This window comes from Canis lupus, chromosome 27, assembly GCF_011100685.1.
Source record: "Canis lupus familiaris isolate Mischka breed German Shepherd chromosome 27, alternate assembly UU_Cfam_GSD_1.0, whole genome shotgun sequence".
Classification (NCBI taxonomy): domain Eukaryota; kingdom Metazoa; phylum Chordata; class Mammalia; order Carnivora; family Canidae; genus Canis; species Canis lupus.
This window is the reverse complement of record NC_049248.1, coordinates 35,011,987-35,034,164: the sequence shown is the minus strand read 5'-3', so window position 1 is coordinate 35,034,164 and position 22,178 is coordinate 35,011,987. Positions and strand designations below refer to the sequence as shown.

Genomic DNA, 22,178 nt, shown 5'->3' with positions numbered 1-22,178 from the left:
TACATTGTGAAGTTTTAATCAAGAAAGAATGATGTACCTTGTCAGGTGCTTTTTCTGTATCCATTGAGAGTATCATATGGTTCATATCCTATCTTTTATTAATGTATCGTATCACATTGATTGATTTGCAGATGTTGAACCATTTTTGCAGTCCAGAAATAAATCCCACGTGGCCATAGTGAACAATCCTTTTAATGTACTGTTGGATTCTATTGGCTAGTATCTTGGTAAAAATTTTGCCATGCATGTTCGTAAGAGATACTGTCTTATATTTCTTTTTGGTGGAGTCTTTGTCTTTATTTCTTTTTGGTGGAGTCTTTGTCAAAGTAATGCTGGCATCTTGAACAAGTTTGGAAGTTTTCCTTCTTTTTCTATTTTTTGAAATGGCTTCAATAGAATAGGTATTAATTCTTCTTTAAATGTTTGGTAGAATTTTCCTGGGAAGCCATCTGGCCCTGGACTCTTCTTTATTGGGAGATTTTTGATAACTGCTTCAATTTCCTTGCTGGTTATAGGTCTGTTCAGGTTTTCTATTACTTCCTGTTACAGTTTTGGTAATTTATACATCTCTAGGAATGCATCCATTTCTTCCAGATTGCCTAATTTGTTAGCATATACTCACTCATAATACGTCCTTATAATTGCTTGTGATTTCTCCTCTCATTTATGGTTTTATTTATTTGGCTCCTTTCCCTTTTCTTTTTGTTAAGTCTGGCTAGGGGTTTATCAGTTTCATCAATTCTTTCCAAGAACCAGCTCTTAGTTTCGTTGATCTGCTCTACTGTTTTTGTTTGTTTCTGTATCGTTTACTTCTGCTCTAATCTTTATTATTTCCCTTCTTCTGCTGGCATAGACGTTATTGGCTGTTCCTTTTCCAGCTTCTTTAGGTGTCAGGTTAGGTTGTATATTTGAGGCTTCTTGCTTCTTTTTTTTTTTTTTTAAGACTTTATTTATTTATTCATGAGAGAGGCAGAGACACAGGCAGAGGGAGAAGCAGGCTCTCGGTGGGGAACCTGATGTGGGACTCAATCCCAGGACTCTGGAATCATGCCCTAAGCCGAAGGCAGACATTCAACCACTGAGCTACCCAGACGTCCTGAGACATCTTGCTTCTTGAGGTAGGTGTTTATTATAGTATATTTCCTTTTTAGGACCACTTTTGCTGTATCCCAAAGGTTTTGAACAGTTGTGTTTTCACTTTCATTTGTTTCCATGAATTTTTTAAATTTTCCTTTAATTTCCTAGTTGGCACATTAATTCTTCAGTAGGATGCTCTTTAGCCTCTGTGTATTTGAGTTCTTTCCAAATTTCCTTTTGTGATTGAGTTAAAGTTTCAAAGCATTGTGGTCTGAATATATGCAGGGAATGATCCTAACTCTTTTGGTACCAGTTGAGACCTGATTTGTGATCCCATATATGATCTATTCTAGAGAATGTTCCACGTGCACTCAAGAAGAATGTGTATTCTGCTGCTTTAGGATGGAATGCTCTGAATATATCTGTGAAGTCCATCTGGTCCAGTGTATCATGCAAAGCCCTTGTTTCCCTGTTGATCTACTTAGACGATCTCTCCATTGCAGTGAGTGAGGTGTTAAGTCCTCTATTATTATTGTATTATTTTCAATGTGTTTCTTCAATTTTGTCATTAATGTGTTTATATAATTGGCCGCTTCCATGTTGGAATAAATATTGAGAATGCTAAGGAGACTATCCAACAATAAGATCTAAATATGACATAGTGTACTTCTTCATCTCTTGTTATAGTCTTTGATTTAAAATCTAATTTGTCTGATATAAGGATTATTACCCCAATTTTCTTTTGATGTCCATTAGCATGATAAATGGTTTTCCACCCCCTCATTTATGAACTGGAGGTGTCTTTAGGTCTAAAATGAGTCTCTTGCAGATAGCATATTCATGGGTCTTGCTTTTTAATCCAATCTGATACCCTGTGTCTTTTGATTGGGGCATTTAGCCTATTTACATTCAGAGTAACTTCTGAAAGATATGAATTTAGTGCCACTGTATTACCTGTAAGGTCACTGTTTCTACATATTGCTTCTCTTCCTTTCTGGTCTGTTATTTTTAGTTTCTGTTTGTTTTGGAAGCTTTTTATAATTGCTTCTATTTTTAATGACAGTCTTGTTGGATAAAGTATTCTCGGCTGCATGTTTTTCTCACTTAGCACTCTGAACATATTATGTCAGTCCTTTCTGGCCTTCCAGGTCTCTGTGGATAAGTCTGCTGCCAATCTAATGTTTCTACTCTTATAGGTAATGGACCTCTTGCTCCAAGCTGCTTTTAGGATTTTCTCTTTGAGACTTGCAAGTTTCACTATTATATGTCAAAATGTTGACCTATTTTTACTGATTTTGATGGGGGAGTTCTCTGGGCCTCCTGGAATTGAATGCCTGGTTCCTACCCCAGATTAGGAAGTTCTCAGCTATAATTTGTTCTAATATACCTTTTGTGCCCTGCCTTTCATCTTCTTCTGGGATCCCAATTATGTTTTGCTGTATAGTATCACTTATCTCTCAAATTCTCTCCTGGTGATCCAGTAGCTGTTTATCTTTCTTTCTCTCAGCTTCCTTATTCTCCAACATTTTGTCTTCTATATCACTAAGTCTCTCTTTTGCCTCCTTTATCCTAGCAGTTAGAGCCTTCATTTTTTATTACAGCATTAATAGCCTTTTTGATTTCTACTTAATTCAACTTCAGGTCTTTTGTTTCTTCAGAAAGAGATTCCCTAGTGCCTTCTATGCTCTTTCCAAGCCCAGGTAGTATCTTTATAATTGTTATTCTGAACTTTAGTTCTGATATCTCATTTATGTCTATACTGATTAGGTACTTAGAAGTCAGTACTGCCTCATGTTCTCTTTTTATAAGGGGAGTTTTTTTTTGTCTTGTCATTCTGTTCAGAAAAGAATACATAAATGAGAGAATAATACACTAAAATGGCAAAATCCACCCCAGAGAAATATATAGTAAACAGTTCAGAAGACACCTGAACTGAAACAAAAAAAAATTTTTTTTAAAGAGGCAGAAGGAATATAATCAGGTGAAGAGAACAGAGCAATATACTAGATCCTGGATGTATTTTGGTCTGTTTGTTAGAAGAAACTGTATCCCAAAATTGTAAAGAAAGAAAAATTTATGTATATACAAAAATAAAATTAAATACAATGAAAGAATAGAATGTAACTGTAAAAATGAAAATTAAAAGACAAAAAAAATAAGGAATATAAACAGGTGAAGAGAACAGAGCCATACACTAGAGCCTGGGTGTATTTTGGTCTGTTAGAAAAAATTACAGAAGAAACTACATTCCAAAATTGTGAAGAACCACATATATAACATATATATGTATATGTATATATGTTTTTGTCTATATACATATATAGATAAAATAAAAAATTGGTTGAAAAAAGAAAAACAAAATTAAAATTGAAAGACTAAAGAATTGTGGTGAAAAAAACATGAATTCTGTATGCTATTTTCCCTTAGCACTGGAGTTTTACACTTCTGTGTGATCAGTAAACTTGGTCTTAGCCTATGCTCTTGTTGATCTTCTCGGGGAGGGACCTGTTGTCCTGATTATCAGGTGTCTTTGCCCCAGGCTGAACAGCACCACCCATTCCAGGGGGCCAGGCACCCTCAGGGGAAAAATGTCAATCCCTCCTATCTCCCTGGTCTCTGTCCACACTGCTCACCCAGCCTATGACGGAGCATTTCCATCTCAGGCATGCAACCCTATTTCAATTCCCCAAACCCTGCAGATTTCTGCAGTGTGCTCCCCCACCATTCTTCCCAGGGAAGGAAGGGGAGTCTCAATGGTTCTGTCATCTGTGGGGCCTCTGCTCAGAGAACAGTCGCACCAACTGTGCCCTGTTTGAGGTTTATGGCAATCCCGCACTTAGAGCCCACTCCTGGGCTCCCTGATTGCAAGCTGGCTTTCCTGACTGACTGGGAGTCCTCAGACAACCCCAATATTCTTGTGACCCTGAGGATCCTGAGACCACACTGTTCCAACTAGGATTACGCCCCAGTTTCACCACCTGAGTGCCTTTCAGGCAGCACTGGAACAGACTTCTAGAAGTTCTGATTTTGCACTTAGCTGCTATATCACTTTCTGGTGGCAGCTTAAGGAGACTCCCTCCCTCCACAGTCTATCTTCCCATATATAGCCTCGGATTCACTTCTCTGCACCTGGGAAAGTGGTTGCTTTTCTAAAAGCTATTCTTTTCTTAGAACTTCAGTTGAGTTTACAGGTGTTCAGAATAATCTAATAGCTATCTAGCTCAATTCCTGGAAATAGGCAAAACTCGGGTCTCTTATTCCTCTGCCATCTTCAACTTTTCCCCCAGTTTTTTTTTCAAAGATTTATTTATTTATGAGAGAGACAGAGAAAGAACACAAGCATGAGTAGGGGGAGGGGGAGAGGGAGCAAATCTTCAAGTAGACTTCCCACTGAGCACAGACCCTGCCCCCCTACTTGGGGCTCAATCCCACAACTCAAGAGATCATGACCTGAGCCAAAACAAAGAGTTGGACACTTCACCAACTAAGTCACCCAGGCACCACATGACTTAAGTTTTAAATGTAGCAAATTATCCTCAAGGTTTGACGGTAAAGAATAACAGCAGCTGTACCACACAGTCCATCTCATTTACTTTATGATTCCTCTTTAAATTGATTTTAAAGATGTAACAAACCTTTGATGAAGGTACTGCTGAAGAACTTGAGGGTGAAGTGTCTCTTGATGTTTTCAAAGATTGAACAGGTCTCTCCTTACCTATACAACAAAATAGAAAATGCAGTTTTGTATCTCATTTGTTTTTAATTAGAATGATTTTGTAATCAAATAAATGAGGAGGGGGTGTCTTACACTTAAATTTTAGTACTGAAGTCTTCATTACATTATTAAATTAAATCCATTAATATCTAAATCTACCTCTCTCTCTTTCTCAGAGGCAGGGTACCATAAAAAATTTCAAATAACCTAGAACCAATGGACATCATATATGGTAATCTAGGCCATATTCATGACAGTTAGCAAACACAGAACCACTAAGATCTCAAGAACGGGAAAAGATTAAAATCATAAATGCTTCCTCCTCCAAGTTCCTAAAATCTAACTTTTAATATGTCACAATAAAAATTCAAAACCAGTTATTATATAAATGCCACAAAAAAGACCTAGCTAATGATACGATAGCTCAAAGTGAGGGCCATATAGAAAATCTAGCAGATATTCCGGAAATATTTAGTTTAAACAATAAAAATAAAAACTAGTAAACTATAATTTAGAGTGCTAACCCAATGCCTGGTATGAATACCCAAATATTTCTTAAATGTTTAAAAATAAATCTGTGTGAAACAGTCACTAACCTTTATCTTCAGTCACTACAGACATTAACGTAGTGCTCTAGTATATCACTGTTTTTATATAAACTTAAGCCGGAAAAATAGATTTAAACATTAGTCAGTTCAACAACACAGAAAATTGTTTTAAATATAATCATAAAAATAACTGTAAGCTGTTACTGATAGGAAAACATTTCATTTAATTATCTGTGTCAAATATAACATAAATCCTCTGCTCTTAATTGCTTAAAAATAGCTGACAAAATTATAATCACAGAGAAAAGGAGAAGGTGGCACCAAGTTTGGATTTACACAAACTGGTCAAGCTAGCCAGTGAGTTATGGCCAAGAAAGCAGTCAAGGGCAAAAGCAGAGACAAAACAACCTTGTAACTGAGGCAAAGCCAGCTTCAGTCAAAAAGCCTCTTAAACTCTTCCTGATCTGGTCAAGATTGCTAAGTAGGAGCCTAGAGGCTCAAGGCTTCTGAGCACATAGGGCAGAGTGAATAACAGCTCTTTCCAATGTCCTGCAGACCTGCAAAGTCTTTCGGCAGACACTCCCCTCACCTCTCCAGGAACATCTGGCAATGTGTGAAGATATTTTTTCATTGCCCCAAGTGGGAGAGTGCCATTGGCACATCCTAAGCAGAGGCTAGGAATGCTGCTAAAATACCCTACAAATGCACAGGGCAGTCTCCCACAAGGAATTATCCCACCTCAAATGTCAATAGTACCAAGGTTGAGAACTCCTGCTCTAGGCACAGAATTCTACCTCTGAAACTCCAACAGTCTCACAAAAGACATAACCCTAGAATCTTTTAACTTGTGACATTAAAAGGTTTTTCACACATTAAAAGTTTTTCTTATAGCCCTTAAAAATCAAAAGTAAGATACCAACCGTCACTACATCCCCAAATGACTAAGAACACGGTTTATGTTATGTAGTCACTCCTACTGTATTTCCATTACACATGGCAAATTCCACATTATACTGTGACAGCGTCAGTCTACTCCACTGCACCAAAAGCTCCTAGAGGTGCAAGTATCATACCTTATTTCTAAATACCCAGGGTCTACCTAGTTCAAGTCCTTTAAGAAACACAGAAGTACTCAGAAATTAGGTGAAAAGATAAATTGTTCTTCTACCCTTAGGACACAGTAACTTCTCCATTCTATTCAGATAAGCAATTCCTTGAAAGAAGGTGAGGAGCTCAACCAATCAGCACAGCAAACTATGCTAATTAAAGGCATAATTATAGGCTCAATTCTGACACATAGCGACTAGACACAGAACAAGCAGCTGTTAATCTCTTACTTAGCAAAATCTTACAAACACATCAGCACTATAGGTATGTCAAATATAGTATCAAGTGTAGTCTTAGGATCTTTCCTGATTTCAGCTGCCAGGGGCTAATTTAAGCAGATTTCTCAGTGCGCAGAAGCAAAGAAATACTGAAGGGTAGAGCAGGTGGTATGTCATATATCCACATATATTCATATATACCTGTTGCATGAAGGGCAGGGATAGGCAAGAAGCAAAGAATAAAGAAAAAGGATGCTACAGATGGCAGCATAAAGAGCACAGAAAGGGTAAAAAGAAATCCCTGATCCTACTGTTGTCAGGTCTTATCTGTCAATGATTTGTTTGTTCTACGAATCTCAATCTCCTTTGAGGTGGCTATTCCGGACCAGACAACCAACTCACATTTACCCTCCAAATCCTACTCCTTGTATCTACTACAATTAAACTCTGGTTCCAATTAAAGACTAATGGAGCAGTTATACACTTTTCCCATTTCTGTAACTTCTATCAATTCAAGTCCCCCACCCCTTCACAATCCCAAATCAAAAGCTAGCTCAAAACTCACCTCTTTCTGGATTTCCTTCATTCTGCCGTTTGTAGGAGGTACCAGCACGGATGGACTCTAGGGAAAGGTGGGCAAGGAGGAATTAACAGCAGCACCTCTGTGCCCAGGAGTGACAAGAGAAGAACCCAGAAGCAGAAGTGATGAGAACAGAAACTTCTGAGCATTTGCTGGTGACCCTAAACTCTTTTCTACCCTGCCTTCAAATTGGGATGCCTGAGCAACTGCCACTGAGAAGTAACAGAACATGAGAAAATTTCTGTCTTTAAGATTAGAAGCTAATTGGGTCTGACAACAATGAAATGTTAAGATTAGGCTAACCATGAATAGCATGAGCAGAAAGGAATGAGAAAAGGATCATATGATAAGACACCAAAAGTTGAAGATAAGGATCAGGTCTTATTCATCACTTTAAGCATCTACTCTAATCTCCATGAAGTAGGCAAAGGATTGGCTCAAGAATCTCTCTCTCTCTCTCTCTCTCTCACACACACACACACACACACACACACACACACAATCAAGAGAGAACAGTGAATCACCACTAGAAATCACCAAGAATATTGGAAAAATTTTCACAGTATATCATATCCGTTCCCTAGGCTTACAGTAGCTATCTGCAAGGAGTCTTTCTGACTTGCTCACAAAAGTAGCCCATTACTAAATCTTGCTAGTTCTTTTTATACACTCTCCCACACATGGATTTTCTTCATAGCAAATCCACAGCTATGGTCTTGCTAGAATCCCTGTCTCTTATTTAGAATCTTGTAAATATTTTGTTAGCTTCCTTACCTGCAAACTCTTAGTGATGCAGGTGTAATTAACTTAAGTAGTCTAAATATACTAATAGATATCTTTCTAATAAGATAAACTCTTTAACACTTCAAATTCTTCTATTTTAGATCCCAAGTGGCCAATTTTACTTTATTTTTCCCCCTGAGAATTGTTTTGGCTCCCTGAATTAGAAAGAAATGTATTTCAAGAAATATGCAAATATTACCAGGCTACTTCTGCAAGAATGCCATTCAAGATGCAATATCCTTGTCCCCTTGGTCACTGGTCTCTGTGTTATCAGGAAAATTTTTGTTCCTCCTGAGGATCTGATTTATTTTTATCTATTACTGAACATTTCTTAGCCAAATCCTTATTGATCTCAGCAACTGTTCCGAGCTTTCACACTGGCATTTATTCCTACTTTTATTTTCATGTTTCTTTTACAAAAAATTCTTCACCCATCTACTTGATCTTGTTTTATTACGTGTTTATTTTGTAACTTGTCTCCCATTCTTTATAGATCGAGAGATGAGAACACTGATATTTTCCAAGAGTGTCTGGAGTCTGGGGAGGGCTCAAACTATTGACAAGAGTAGCGTGTCCGTATCTCTTCCAAACTGCAAGTTCAGTGACTCCACATCAGTAACCTGAGGTCAGTCATTACGGCAGTATTCACTCCACGGCAAATCACTCATGCCACAAATCACATGCTGTTCCCCTAAAGAGGCAGTTTACCAACACACCACTGGTGTTGTGTTTATTGATTTCAATACCAAATTTCATGGACACTGCAGGAATTACCACATTTAACTACAGATTCCCCCTATCTATTAAAAAAACAGGTCTGGGCTATTTAATTAATATCCCAACAGACCAGTAAAACCACCCAGCTGAACCCAGGTCAAATTGCAGATTCATAATTGTTTATATTTGCCCACTAAGTTCTAGGGGGTTTTCATTTTCTAACAAGAGATAATGGAAATGACCTTACTGTGCTTAAGCTCTTCATCTCAGAGTTTATATTAAAACTAAAGGTTTTTCTTCTTGTCCTCTATTATAGCATTTTAATGATTTAAAAATAAAGGAGACCCTGGTTGGCTTAGTCTGTAGAGCATACAACTCTTAATCTTGGGGTCACAACTCACTTTGGGCATAGATTACTTTAAAAAAATTTAATAAAGCTTAACATTTTACCATTGGGCTTTCATGACTTTGTAGTTCTTTGTCCTCCTACATGTTCCTAACTACACCTTTCTCTTTCTTCCTTGTTGATTACTGTTTCCTAAATGTGAATGTGTTTCTTGTTTTTAACTTCACTTGCTATTCTTACATGGCTCCAGCCAACACTATGAATACAAATGTCTCTTAAATCCACTTCTTTCCTCATACCTTTATATTTTTAACTGACAGGATGCTATTCCTTAGCTACTTAGCCATTACTTCAAATTCACCTCACATGCATTCTTTCTAAGCTGACACTAACACTCCCTGCTTAAGAGCAGGACAAAAGGGCTCAACATCTTTGCTGCAATGTGCTAAAGAAAATGAACTCCAAATCTGGATGAAAGAAAGAAACCAGGAAAGGAAAATTCTGAAGGTGGCAGTACAAAAATTGAAATCCAAGTCAATGTACTAGTGGGTAAAAGAATAAATGGGGAGGAAGATGATGAAGAGGAACACTAGTTCCATAAATTAGTAAAATAATTCTTCCCATAGAGGTGAAATCAAAGCAGGAAAAGCAACTTAATATTCCAATGAACATTCAGAAGTACTGTAAGAATTTAACAATATTTGGTGACTCTTTGAATAGAAGAGCTGATAGGAATATCAACAATATTTGATGACTCTGAATAAAATAAGATTTCAGAAATATGCCTTCTTCCTGAAAATTCTTGTTTTCCTGATGAAAGTAATGATGAAAAGTAGATTAATCCAAGCCTATGAAATGTTATTAATTATTGATAACTCATGTAAGAACAAAGGATGCTAATAGAAAAAATATTAAAAATCATCATTAGAGATGAATAAGTTAGGGACTGTGTCTTGCAAACTTTCCATTTTTAGTACAGTGCCTAACATACAGGAAGAAAAATATTTTTGAATGAAAATCTGATCAGTAAACAAACTTCACAGCACAGGTAAGACATTCACATCTCCAGTGATACGCTGAGGCTTTGAAAGAGAAAGTAAAATCTAAACAAATGAAGATGTGGTGGCTAACAGATGCTAAGGAAAGGATTTATTTTTCTGGATCATGGATAAAGATATGCAACTTTGGGGCTCTTGGTTTTAGGAAGAACATGATTTCCCAGAGACCTACTGATCAATAAGATAGGAAAGAAAACGGAAAGGACACAGGAGAAATGCTCTTGTGGGATAGACACTAAAAAAACAACAGAAAAAAGAAACCAGATAAAGGGGTAGAGAAAGCTTGTGCCACCTCTGCTTCCTCAAAACAATCATCTTCAGTAGGTTAGAGATGTAACAAGTTGAAGTAAAGATGTATTAACTATGAATATTTGGGAGTGAACCTCCAAATAGAACTCTCCTTTTAATATATCAGGCTAAAAACCACATGGGCTTGCTGCTTTTAAAAAACATATAAATAAAACATGATACTAACTGTATATATTCTGAATGTGTGGCACTGACAGATCATATAAGCCCTTAAACGGTGATGCTATAAATGCCTATACATATGGAAACATCATTAATTGATTATTGCTTTAGAACTTCAATCATTCTGATACTAGAAAAGCTCTAACTGTACTCCTAGGATCCACTTAGGAAACTCATAGCCAAAGTTCTCTTGTGAGTAAACAAGAGATTCTCAAATAGGAACAATATATTGTAGAATCAAATTCAACAGCACATTATACTGGATCAATTAAAGTCCAAGATCTTCTAGGAAAATACTAAATTACTGTTCCGGATCTCCTTACAGGATATAGCTCATCCCAATAATCCTTCTCCATTTACATCTTCCACCAACTTCTGCTCACCCTTCAGATGTCAACCTACCGTATCTATTCCTATGAACATTGGTTTGTCTCCCTAACCAGATCATAGACTCAGAGGGCAAAAACTGGATCTACCTTGCTTGGCAAACCATTTATGTGAAACATATCTGATGAATAAAAGACCATATGAGTATGCTGAACACAAACACAGTGACTTTCCAACCAAGAAACACTGTGATATTCAGTCACCAGGAAAATGGGTTTATCCTCCCTTTCTACTGCCTAAAATATACATGATCTGACTTCTATTACCATTGCCATTCTAAACCTGCACCAAAGAAGCCTTCTTTTTAAAAGTAGAATTAAACCTCTAAATTTATTGTAATTTCAGCTCTAATCCAAAAAGTCATGTGGGCTTCCAAATATATTCACAGTCAAAGGTCTTAAGACATGTCTCTTTTCCCACTACATTGAAATACAATAATGGAGTCTATCTTCCAAATACACTCTTCTCAAAATATACTTTTAATTCTTGTACATTTTTAGTTATCTTAGAAGATGTTTTCAAAAAGGACTAAACACTAATGAAAAAAAAAGAAAAAAGAAGAAAAAATAAACACTAATGAAAATAAGTCTTTAGAATTTTCTTCCATTCTTGTTAATGGCTGTTGATATCAAGAAAATAAAGGGATGCTAAACTCAAACTCAGAACTATAGAAACATAGATACAAGACCAACAAAAACAATAAACTAGCAAATCTTCTGTAATAATATTTTTAAAATTCTATCAAATGTCACATAGCCTAATTAATGTATAAGCACCAGTGACAAATTTGACATTAGTCCATGGGCAAATGTTTAAAAGAAATAAACAGAGGTAGTTTCTATGTATTTAAATAGTCATCCCTAGGAGCCACAGTGGATTTACAAAACAATCCAAGGCAATCTTTGTGTCACTCTTTAATAGAGGAGATGTTTCTTAAGAGTTTCAAGAAAGCACCAAAGTCTTCCATGAAGTCCTCAAGAGAAAAGAAAGACAAGATGGGGGATCACAACTGGTTGAAAACAATGGAGATAAAAGGAGAAATCTCTAGAGCCTTCTATATTTGGCTGTGTGCTACTCAAGATAATTATTAATGACTACTACAAAACGCAAAGTCTACTTCCTTTGCCAATGAAACAAAGCTATTTTTATCTGCTATAAGATATATAGGATCACTAAATGAGATTTGAAGACTTCTATAGAAGAGAAAAACAAGTCAAAGTTAATTAGATGAAATTTAGCATTCTTAAATTTCTTTTAATATATATATATAAACTACACCCAAGCAATTGCACCTAAAAAAAATACAGGCTGAAGGGCATTTTGTTTAACAATAATATATGAAAATGGCTTAGGTTTCAATTGTCTACAGTCTCAATAAGGGCCAGCAATACAATGCAGTTGATAAAAGTTTACTTCTGGCAAGACAATTTAAAAGGAATAGAAAGAAAATCAAGGAAGCAAAGCTCTGAAAATATGTTAAATAAAGGGAATAATTGAAGGAATTAAATATATTTGAACCCAGGTGGAAAAAACCCAAGATTATGTACTCTTCAAATACATAAAAGGTGAAACATTTTAATGGCTCTAAGACAAGTAACTAGTATTACATAGATATTACAGGAAAAGATTGTTTTATAAAAAATGAACTATAAAAGATGGAAGGACTGGACTGTAATATAGTAAATTTATCACAGGAAATATTTTAACAGAGAACCCCACGTTATGGGAGATTGAACTTAGTGATTCCTAGTGTCATTATTAGTGCTATTATCCTAAACAAAAGAATAAGATAGGAAAACAGGGAGGTTCAACTGAGAAAGAGAAGAAAAAAAAGAAAGAAATATCTGAGAGAGTTGACAAATGGAGAGATATTTGGTTAGATAAATAGGAATAAAAATAAACTTCAAGTAGAAATATACAAGATACACAAAAATTTTAATTAGAACAGTATCATAATAAACAAAAGGAAAGGCAATAAGGTTAACTAGGACTTAGCATGTAAATATGAACAAAAAGGAACAAAAAAATGATATTATACTGACTATTATAAGTGACAAGTATAAACAGGTTAGTCCAATTAAGTGATAAGCAGAAAATTCTTATAAAGCACAGAATGAAAATAACATTTTAAGAGGATAATTAGTCTAAAGCAGTACAAGACTCACAGGATTAACTCAAAAGGCTAAGTAAAAGAAATTTAATAAAATACGTATATACATATGTGTATGTGTGTTTATGCACAAAATGGAAAATAAGTAGTTGGGATTAAAAAAAAGTAGAAAAATCATTCTGTGGCTTATAATTAATCATATGAAAGATATATTAAATGTACAGAAGAATTATGAATAAATAAGTCTTTCAATGGTTATCATGGCCAAAACACTAGTGATTATTAAATTAAAATTATTCTGAAAAGTGTGAACAAAAAGTAAAAAATTAGAAGTCAAACTAAGCAAAATGAGGGCATAAGGAAAGTAATTATTTTTACCTGTTATTTATAGAAACATTTAAAATCTTTGACAAAATTTCAATGTACACTAAAAAAACTAAGTTAACATATTGTTGCTAATTAACCCAGTTTAAATGACTGATAATTCAAGGACTTGGTTTCTCAGTCCTTTCCTGAAGAAAAGCAAGGTGCCATCATTATCAGTGACATTTAGATTAAAAGAACTGATATCACAAATGTGTAACATAACAACTACTTTTCCCAATTACTGTTTAAAATTAAGACTTTTAACTTTTTTGCAAGATGATCTTAATTCAACTATTCTGAAAATTATTTACATGAAAGGAATATAGAAAAACATTTTAATAGCTCTGCCCAAAGAGTTAAGGAATTAACTCAAGTAACTTGTAAAGAGTGTTTTCCCAGAACAAACTTTTTTCTTGATTAAAGAATTTTACTTTCAAAGCTAAAGGACTTAAAAAACAAAACAAAACATAAAGGCATTACCAAACTTTTATTCTCTATTTCACTCAATTTGCACCATATTTTAGTCTCCCAGCTTTCTTTGTTATCTTTTCATCACTCCAGATATTAAAGGTATTAGGCCTCAAAAGATGGGGAAAATATTTTGGAGACTCTTAATACAGGAGGAGCATCACATGTGGTTCCTCTAACATTTTGTCTCAGGATACTAAAGTTTTGACCACTAACTACCAGGCTGAAAGCAGACAAAAAATGTCTCCCTAAAAATCTCTTTCAGAGGAGAAATAAAGAGAATAAGATGAATTCACTAACAACTATCTTAAATAACAGGTACACTACAAGCTGTCAAATAACAATCTTTAGCTTCCATTTTACTCAAGTTTTGTTCAAAAGCCTTCATAATCAGTTTCCAAAGATACTTTCTTCCTCTTCATCAAATCATTAGATTTGGATTTAAGTCATACACGTCCAAAAAAATATATCTTCTTAGAAGGTATCTTGCTAATATTTATGTCTGTGCATGTGAGTGTGCATTAGAACTCAGACAATATTCTCTTCAAAGGGGAGAGCAGGACAAAGAAGAAAGTGAAGCAAAGGAAAAAAATACCAAACTGCAGAGTTGAACTCCACAATCAAACTTTCAGTTATCTGGAACTATATGCTTATTTTAAGTAACTAGGCATATGTAAGTGATTCGCTTTGTTTTAAATCTACTTCAAGTGACATTCTTACCTCCTGTATGACCATTCATACACATGTATCCAAAAATATGTTTTTTGGAAGCCCCACTCTACCTAGCACTGAAAACAGCAAAATATTGATAAATGTTCATTAATACAGGAATAACAACAGCTACAATGGAGACAATCTAATGATTTGATCTTCCATCACTCTCAACATGCAGGAAGCAAATGCTGTTAAACTAATACTCTTATTTGGAAAAACAGTTAATAGAAGGAAGCAAAAAAGTTAAGAAAAATACGCTAAATTTCAGGTGTCTGTATCATGGCTTAGAATCCCCTCTACCTAGGAAGATACTTCTACTTGTAGAAATCTGAAATAAAAGATGAGCTCAAATGTCATCAATTTCCTCCATGACATATTCTTCTAACTCCCAGAGTAAGAATCTCTCTCACCTTGACTTGCTCATGTGATGTTAACTCATTTATGACATACTAATTCTTATATTGAAGTTAAGAAGGCATGAGGAAATGTTTATGAATGAGCTCAACTGCAGGTAGGGGAGTCCAGAAAGCTAAAATAGATTATCTAAAAATTAAGCTGCCTCATTTATTTATTGTAACACATACTAAGCACCTCAGCCAGGATGACATGCTATGATTGCACACAATGCCATGCATGTCTAGGTACTCCGAATTTAAAAACCAACAACAAATTGGAGGTTGGAAAAAAATTAACCTAAGTAGTTTTTTTTAACTCTAAAATCTGTAAGGGGGATCCCTGGGTGGCTCAGTGGTTTGGCAACTGCCTTTGGCCCAGGGCACAGTCCTGGAGTCCCGAGATCAAGTCTCGCGTTGGGCTCCCAGCATAAAGCCTGCTTATCCCTCTGCCTGTGTCTCTGCCTCTCTTTCTATGTTTATCATAAAAAAATTAAAAATAAAATAAAAAAATAAAAAAATACAATCTGTAAGGCTATATACCTTATATTTGGGGGAAACCACTGATATTTTTCACAAAAAAGTATACTATCAAATATATAAATACAGACATCTTCTAGTGACAGAAGACTAAAGAGGATGGACTAGCACAAGAACTAGCAGAAAAGATTAAGAGTATATAACTTTCCAGCATGATTACAAACACACCTTTTCTGTGGCAAATTAGAAGTAAGATGTCAATGTGAACCATAACTTGAAATGGTTCCCAAAAATGTGTGTTATTCATTATACTATTCTTTCAACTTTTCTAGAAGTTTCCAAAATTTTCAAAATAAAAGGTTAAGAAAATATATCTTACAACACCCATAAAGCAATCTGAATCAGTACATTCTCATTAGTGGAGATTGTAAAAGAAATCTTAAAAAATACATACTTCTATGTTGAGATTGATGGAAAGAATATGTTTTGCTTCTTTCTGGAGAGTAGCTTCTACTACTGACACTGGAACCAGACCTGCTGTGCGGAGAATCCTTTCGACCTACAGGTGATTCTCTGAAAAAAGGAGTGTCTCTTTTATGAGGAGACCGGTCTCTCGCATAATGGGAAGAATAGAAACTTTTTCTTCTAAAGCCATCTCTCATGTCCCTTTGAAAGAAAAAAAAAAAAAAGTGAATTATATCCTGTCACTTATATACACAATACAGATGGCAAAAGCTCTGATTTTAAGATACTCTTTATGTTGTAATCTTGGTACCCTCCACCTTATTTTTTAACCATCACCTCACTTTAAAAAAAAAAATTTATTAGAGAGAGAAACAGTATGAGCAAGGGTGGGGGGCATAGCAGCAAAGGGAAAGGGAGAGACAATCTGAGGCAGACTCTACACTGAGCCCACTCAGGGCTTGATTTCACAATCATGAGATCATGAGCTGAGCTGAAACCAAGAGTCAGATGCTTAACTGACTGAGCCACGCAGGTACCCCATCACACCTAACTTCTAGTGTTAGTCCACAAAATGAAACTTTATCAGTGATATATGATTTAGAATGCGTACATTTTTTCAGTTTGGAGGTAGAATCACATGCTTAAGAGCAAAAATTACTATATTCTAAGCAAACACAGAAATGTTATGATGTGAAAAACATGACTATAGTCTTCTGTTTGCCATTAAAAATATTCTACACAATTGCCGTACTCTCAAAGACATCTACAGAATGCCAAAGATTTCCCAAGTGAGACATTTCATGGACTTTTATTCACTTCTAAGGACAGTAATATACTACCGGTATTTAACTGCTGTGATTTTGCTTCCCACATTCCAATACGGCAATGTCTACAGACATTTCTGTTGTCACAACTGGAGAGGAAATGTTTCCACTGGTGGGTAGGGACCAGGGATGCCACTAAAACCCTACAATGCCTAGGACAGGTCCCATACACACACACAACAAAAAACTAACTGACCCAAAATGTTAGTAATACCAAATACCAAATACCAGGTTAAGAAACCCTGGTATATACTTATTAAGTCCCTGTTCTCTTGAGTTTCCATCCTTAGTGTACAGATTGTTGCTTATCTCTAAACATCAGCTTTTAATAAATTACCTCTACTTTTTATAAGGCAGAACCAACTTTAAATCAAAGCAAACCAAAATTATTAAATGAAACTATCAAGACCTGAGCCTCCATTTAAAGGAACACTTGGCATCAAACAGGCTTTAACTGCACATTTAGCAAGGGTATTTCCATATTAAAATTAAGGAACATTGCATTTCAGACAGAAGAACACTAAGAGACAAACCAATGGCATGAAATTTCAAATGCTCAGAAAATTTCAGCATATTGATCAGCAGTTCCTAACATATAAGTAGTCATTAGCAGATTAATACCCAAAATATACACTGTTTTTTTTTTTTATTTTTTTTTTTAAATTTTTTTTTTTTTAATTTTTATTTATTTATGATAGTCACAGAGAGACAGAGAGAGAGAGAGGCAGAGACATAGGCAGAGGGAGAAGCAGGCTCCATGCACCGGGAGCCCGATGTGGGATTCGATCCCGGGTCTCCAGGATCGCGCCCTGGGCCAAAGGCAGGCGCCAAACCGCTGCGCCACCCAGGGATCCCCAATATACACTGTTCTTACAAATTTTCTGGACCAAGTATAAAACAGCTAAAACTCATTTACCATAAATGAACACAGACAAAATACTAATGCCACAATAAAGCCTCCAAGAAATTCTGTGTTCAAGCTCAATCAGCAAAACTACAGAAGCCATATCAACATCACTGAGAGCTGAGTGGCTATATATGAATTATAAAGGTCTTAGGAATTGTACCAAAGTGCTGAGGACACAGTGGTAAACTATTTGCATGCAGTCACACCTCCATCGTGGAACTCTCAGGCTAGAAGAGGCTGATATTAAGCAAATAAACATGAAACATGTGAATGCAGTCAAGAGTGTATGAAGGAGACTAGGAGCTTACTCATGCAGACAAGAGATGGTAGTAGCTTAAATAAGGAAGGCTAGAGCAAAAAACAACAACAAAAAAATAAGGCTAGAGGAAGGGAGCACTTTAATATGCACTAGAATGCATCTTTGTAGATTCAAAGGGACATGGTAAATGTCTGACTAACGAGTATGAGAGATGGGATGCCAAGATGATTTCCAGAATTCTGGCATGATGGATTATTGAAATGAGAAAAACAGATTTGAGAAACTGGGGTGGGGTAGGAGAGCCACGTTTAGATTTGAATGTGTTAAGTCTGAGATGCACATGTAACATCCAGTGAGTAGGCAACTAGACACACCAGTGACGATACTGCAGATTTTCTGGCTGTAACTATAAATTGTTCTCTAAATAAGCAGTATTTAAAGCCTTGGGTAGGGCCCAGAATTCCAGGACTAAAAAACTACATTAGAAGAGAAATGGGCTGAGAATGAAACAGAACAGCCACAGAAACATGAGGGAAAGTGGTAAGTTATCAGGAAAGCCAAGGAAAGACTACTCCAAGAAGGAGAATAAAGATTTCCTACACAGAAATTAATGAGCTCTTATTAATAACTTATCTAGGGGATGAAGAAGAGCAGCAGGCCCACATGCAGAGGAAAGACTGCCTACTTTCTCCAGCAGGAGGCAGGGTGGGGGATTAGACAAAATGCTGGACTACAGTTTCCTAATCCTGACACAAGATGGCAGTAAAATCACAACAGCATAGTCCAGAACCATTAGAGTGGCCTGGAGTGACTGAATATATTTGGGGGAAACACAGGTCAGATTTTTAATATCTCAGAGCAGAGTAAGGTCTCTCCTTGCCTTCACATCAATCTCTCATATTTCCCATCAGATTGAGCAAAAACATCACAAAGGCATCATCTACTTTATCATATTTCCCATCAGATTGAGCAAAAACATCACAAAGGCATCATCTACTACCAGTATCCTCTTTGATAGAGTGGTAATACTAGCCATGTCATTTATTTGTGTTCATGTATATGTACATATATTTTTCATATTTCTATATCCCAATATATGAAAGGCACTATGGGGAATTACTGAGGTTCTAAAGAACCTTTGTATATTATGGGTGGGGAGTAAATGTTTCACAAGGCTGGTATTACAATTTGTATTAGATGGAAAATTTGTGTTAGATGGAAAACTGATCTGGAAGATCCTTAAAGAAAGATAAAATTTAGATAATTGTTGAACAGAAATATAATCAAACCACAAAGATAAAAGCTGTATTTAAAAAGAGAAAGAGGCGCACCTGGGTAGCTCAGCTGGTTAAATGCCTGCCTTTGGCTCAGGTCAATCCTAGGGTCCTGGAATCAAGCCCTGGATTGATTTAGGGCTCCCTGCTTAGTGAGGAGTCTGCTTCTCCATCTCCCTCTGCCCCTCCCCCTCACCACCCATGCTCTCTCAAGTAAATAAATAAAACCCTAAAAAAAAATTTAAAAAATGAAAAGGGAAACAGGTAGACTAATTTTAGCAATATTTTTATTTAACCCAATGTATCTGAAATATTATCAAGATGTAATCAATATTTTATTTCTTTAATTTTTTAATTTTAATTTTTATTTATTTATTCATGAGAGACAGAGAGAGAGAGGCAGAGACACAGGCAGAGGCAGAAGTAGGCTCCATGCAGGGAGCCCAACGTGGGACTCGATCCCTGGACCCCAGGATCCTGCGATCCCAGGATCCCACCCCGGGCTGAAGGCGGCGCTAAACCGCTGAGCCACTGGGGCTGCCCAATATTTTAAAATTTAGTGAGATATTTTACATTGTCTCTTTTCATCTTAAATCTTGAAAATCCCAGGGTGTATTATATACTAATAGAATATCTATCTCACCTAAAAAAAAAAAAAAAAAAAAGAATATTTATCTCCGTCTGAACTGGCCATATTTCAAGTGAGACTTTGGTTACCGGCTCCCGTATTAGCACAGATTTAGATTGTCAGGAAAGTATTCCAAGCTTCAAGAAAAAGCAGAGACGGTTTAAAGGATACTGATGTAAACAAAAATAGAAGCAACCAGAACAGTGAAAACTCTAAAAACCACTGACTAAATAAAAAAGCAAAGGAAGAGAAATTCAAAAGGGTAGAGTTAGTATCAAACACTACATAGGCTGGAAGAGATGTCTGCATTTAGTGACTTAGGAGTCATTTGACCAGTAAATGGACTTGTCCAATAAAACTCTGGAAACCAAAACAGATTATAAGAAATCATGACATTATCTACCAAAGCAGTTGAGCCATTAGTTTTCTTCCAAAAAAGTTTGGCAGAGGAAAGAAGGGAGAGAACTGGAACAATACTTTGAGGGAAATAATTTATCTAATCATATGGATATGATTAGATAAATTCTGGAGAGTAGAAAAAAAAAAAGCCAATTTACTGTAGGAGAAACTGATTTTAAATTAAGACATAAATAAATAAATAAATAAATAAATAAATAAATAAATAAATAAATAAATAAAAATAAACTAAGACACAGGGATCCCTGGGTGGCACAGTGGTTTGGCGCCTGCCTTTGGCCCAGGGCGCAATCCTGGAGACCCGGGATCGCATCCCACGTCGGGCTCCCGGTGCATGGAGCCTGCTTCTCCCTCTGCCTGTGTCTCTGCCTCTCTCTCTCTCTCTCTGTGACTATCATAAATAAATAAATAAAAATAAACAAACAAATAAATAAACTAAGACACAAAGTTAACTGATAAAGAGCCAAAAATCAACAAAATCAACTGAAAATGAGACAAAAAACAAGGTAGAAGAGAACAGCACTGAAGGAAAGAAGAGAAAACATGAAGAGAAAAACTCTCATTTCAAGAAGAGAAAATGTGAGAAATATCTCTTTAGAAGGCCTTTACCAGAGGAAAGTAATGCTAGAAATCATGAAGACAAAGTAAAGAAAGCAAGAATGTGAATGAAGCTTGAAATAGAGTAGAAACTTTTGGTATTGGTCTTGACGGGGAAGGGAGAACTATTAATTAGAGCAGTGTTCCTCAAAATGTAGGTTCCTAGATCTGCCTCAGGATTATCTATGAATATGACAGAAATGTAAATTCAGGGGCATCAAACCACACCTAAGGGTATGACCCAGTATTTAGGATTTAACAAGGCTCTCCAAGTGATCCTGATGCATATAAGACTTTGAGAAAGACTGAATTACAGAACCTCACTAACATATATAGGCACCTTATCCCTACGTCAAAAGCAGAAATTCAGAGCTCACAATAAAGGCAGAACCAGTCCCAATGATGACTCTAGGGTCGGACCATACCTGTGGATACCTAAAGATAAGAGCTGAAAAACAAAAGAAAGAACTGCTATTAAAAAGTATCATCAGGACGCCTGGGTGGCTCAGCGGTTGAGTGCCTGCCTTTGGCCCAGGGCGTGAATATGGAGCCCTGGGATCTAGTCCTGCATTGGGCTCCTTGCATGGAGCCTGCTTCTCCCTCTGCCTGTGTCTCTGCCTCTGTGTGTGTGTGTGTGTGTGTGTCTCATGAACAAATAAAATCTTAAAAAAAAAAAAAAAAAAGAAAGAAAAAAGTATCATCAAGAACCATGTGGGTGGTTCAGTTGGGGGTGTCTGCCTTCGGCTCAGGCCATGATCCCAGCGAAGGGCTCCAGCTCCTTGCTCAGTGGGGAGTCTGCTTCTCCCTCTGCTTCTCTCCCTGCTTGTGTGCTCCTGTGCACTCTCTCAAATAAATAAAATCTTAAAAAAAAAAAAAAAACCTATCATCAAATCAGGAGGGAGAGAGAGAGAGACGACTGAGAACCAGAAATTATAATCATCAAGGAAGAAAAAATGGAGCCTTGGGAATTTTATCTAAGAGTACAAAGATGAGGACAAGTAGAATAAATGGGAACATTCAAAGATGACAATGGAAGAGTGGTGTCAGAGGTAGCAAGAAGTATGCCCAGAACTCATCTGATGAATCAAGGAATGAGGAGGCAAGTGTGTTGGGAGGGCAGTTAGGTTCCAGTTATAGAAAAGGGATGCCAAGAATTGTAGAAAATATACCTACTCTATCTTGAAGTGAAAAGATAAAGTCCTTGCACCAGGCTTATATTCTAATGGGGGAAAGGAGCCTATAAATAAAATATTTCTGAGTGACAAATAAT

General features: G+C 36.3%; 1 protein-coding gene across 36 annotated transcripts in view; it reads right to left on the bottom strand.

Moving 5' to 3' along the window:
• The window catches only part of PPHLN1 (periphilin 1), a 147,312-nt gene that overhangs the window by 72,210 nt on the left and 52,924 nt on the right, over positions 1–22,178 (bottom strand). For 30 of the 36 annotated variants that reach the window (XR_005380046.1, XR_005380047.1, XR_005380048.1 and 27 more), the window contains 3 exons: positions 15,992–16,203; positions 7,231–7,287; positions 4,713–4,792 (listed from right to left, as the gene is read on the bottom strand). Coding sequence is in view for 31 of the 36 variants with exons in the window: in XM_038577353.1 (XP_038433281.1) it covers positions 4,713–4,792; positions 7,231–7,287; positions 15,992–16,203 (349 nt within the window). In the remaining 5 variants the exon portion in view is untranslated. The remainder of the gene's footprint in view (positions 1–4,712; positions 4,793–7,230; positions 7,288–15,991; positions 16,204–22,178) is intronic. The other 6 variants (XM_038577354.1, XM_038577364.1, XM_038577367.1 and 3 more) reach the window with 1 other exon arrangement.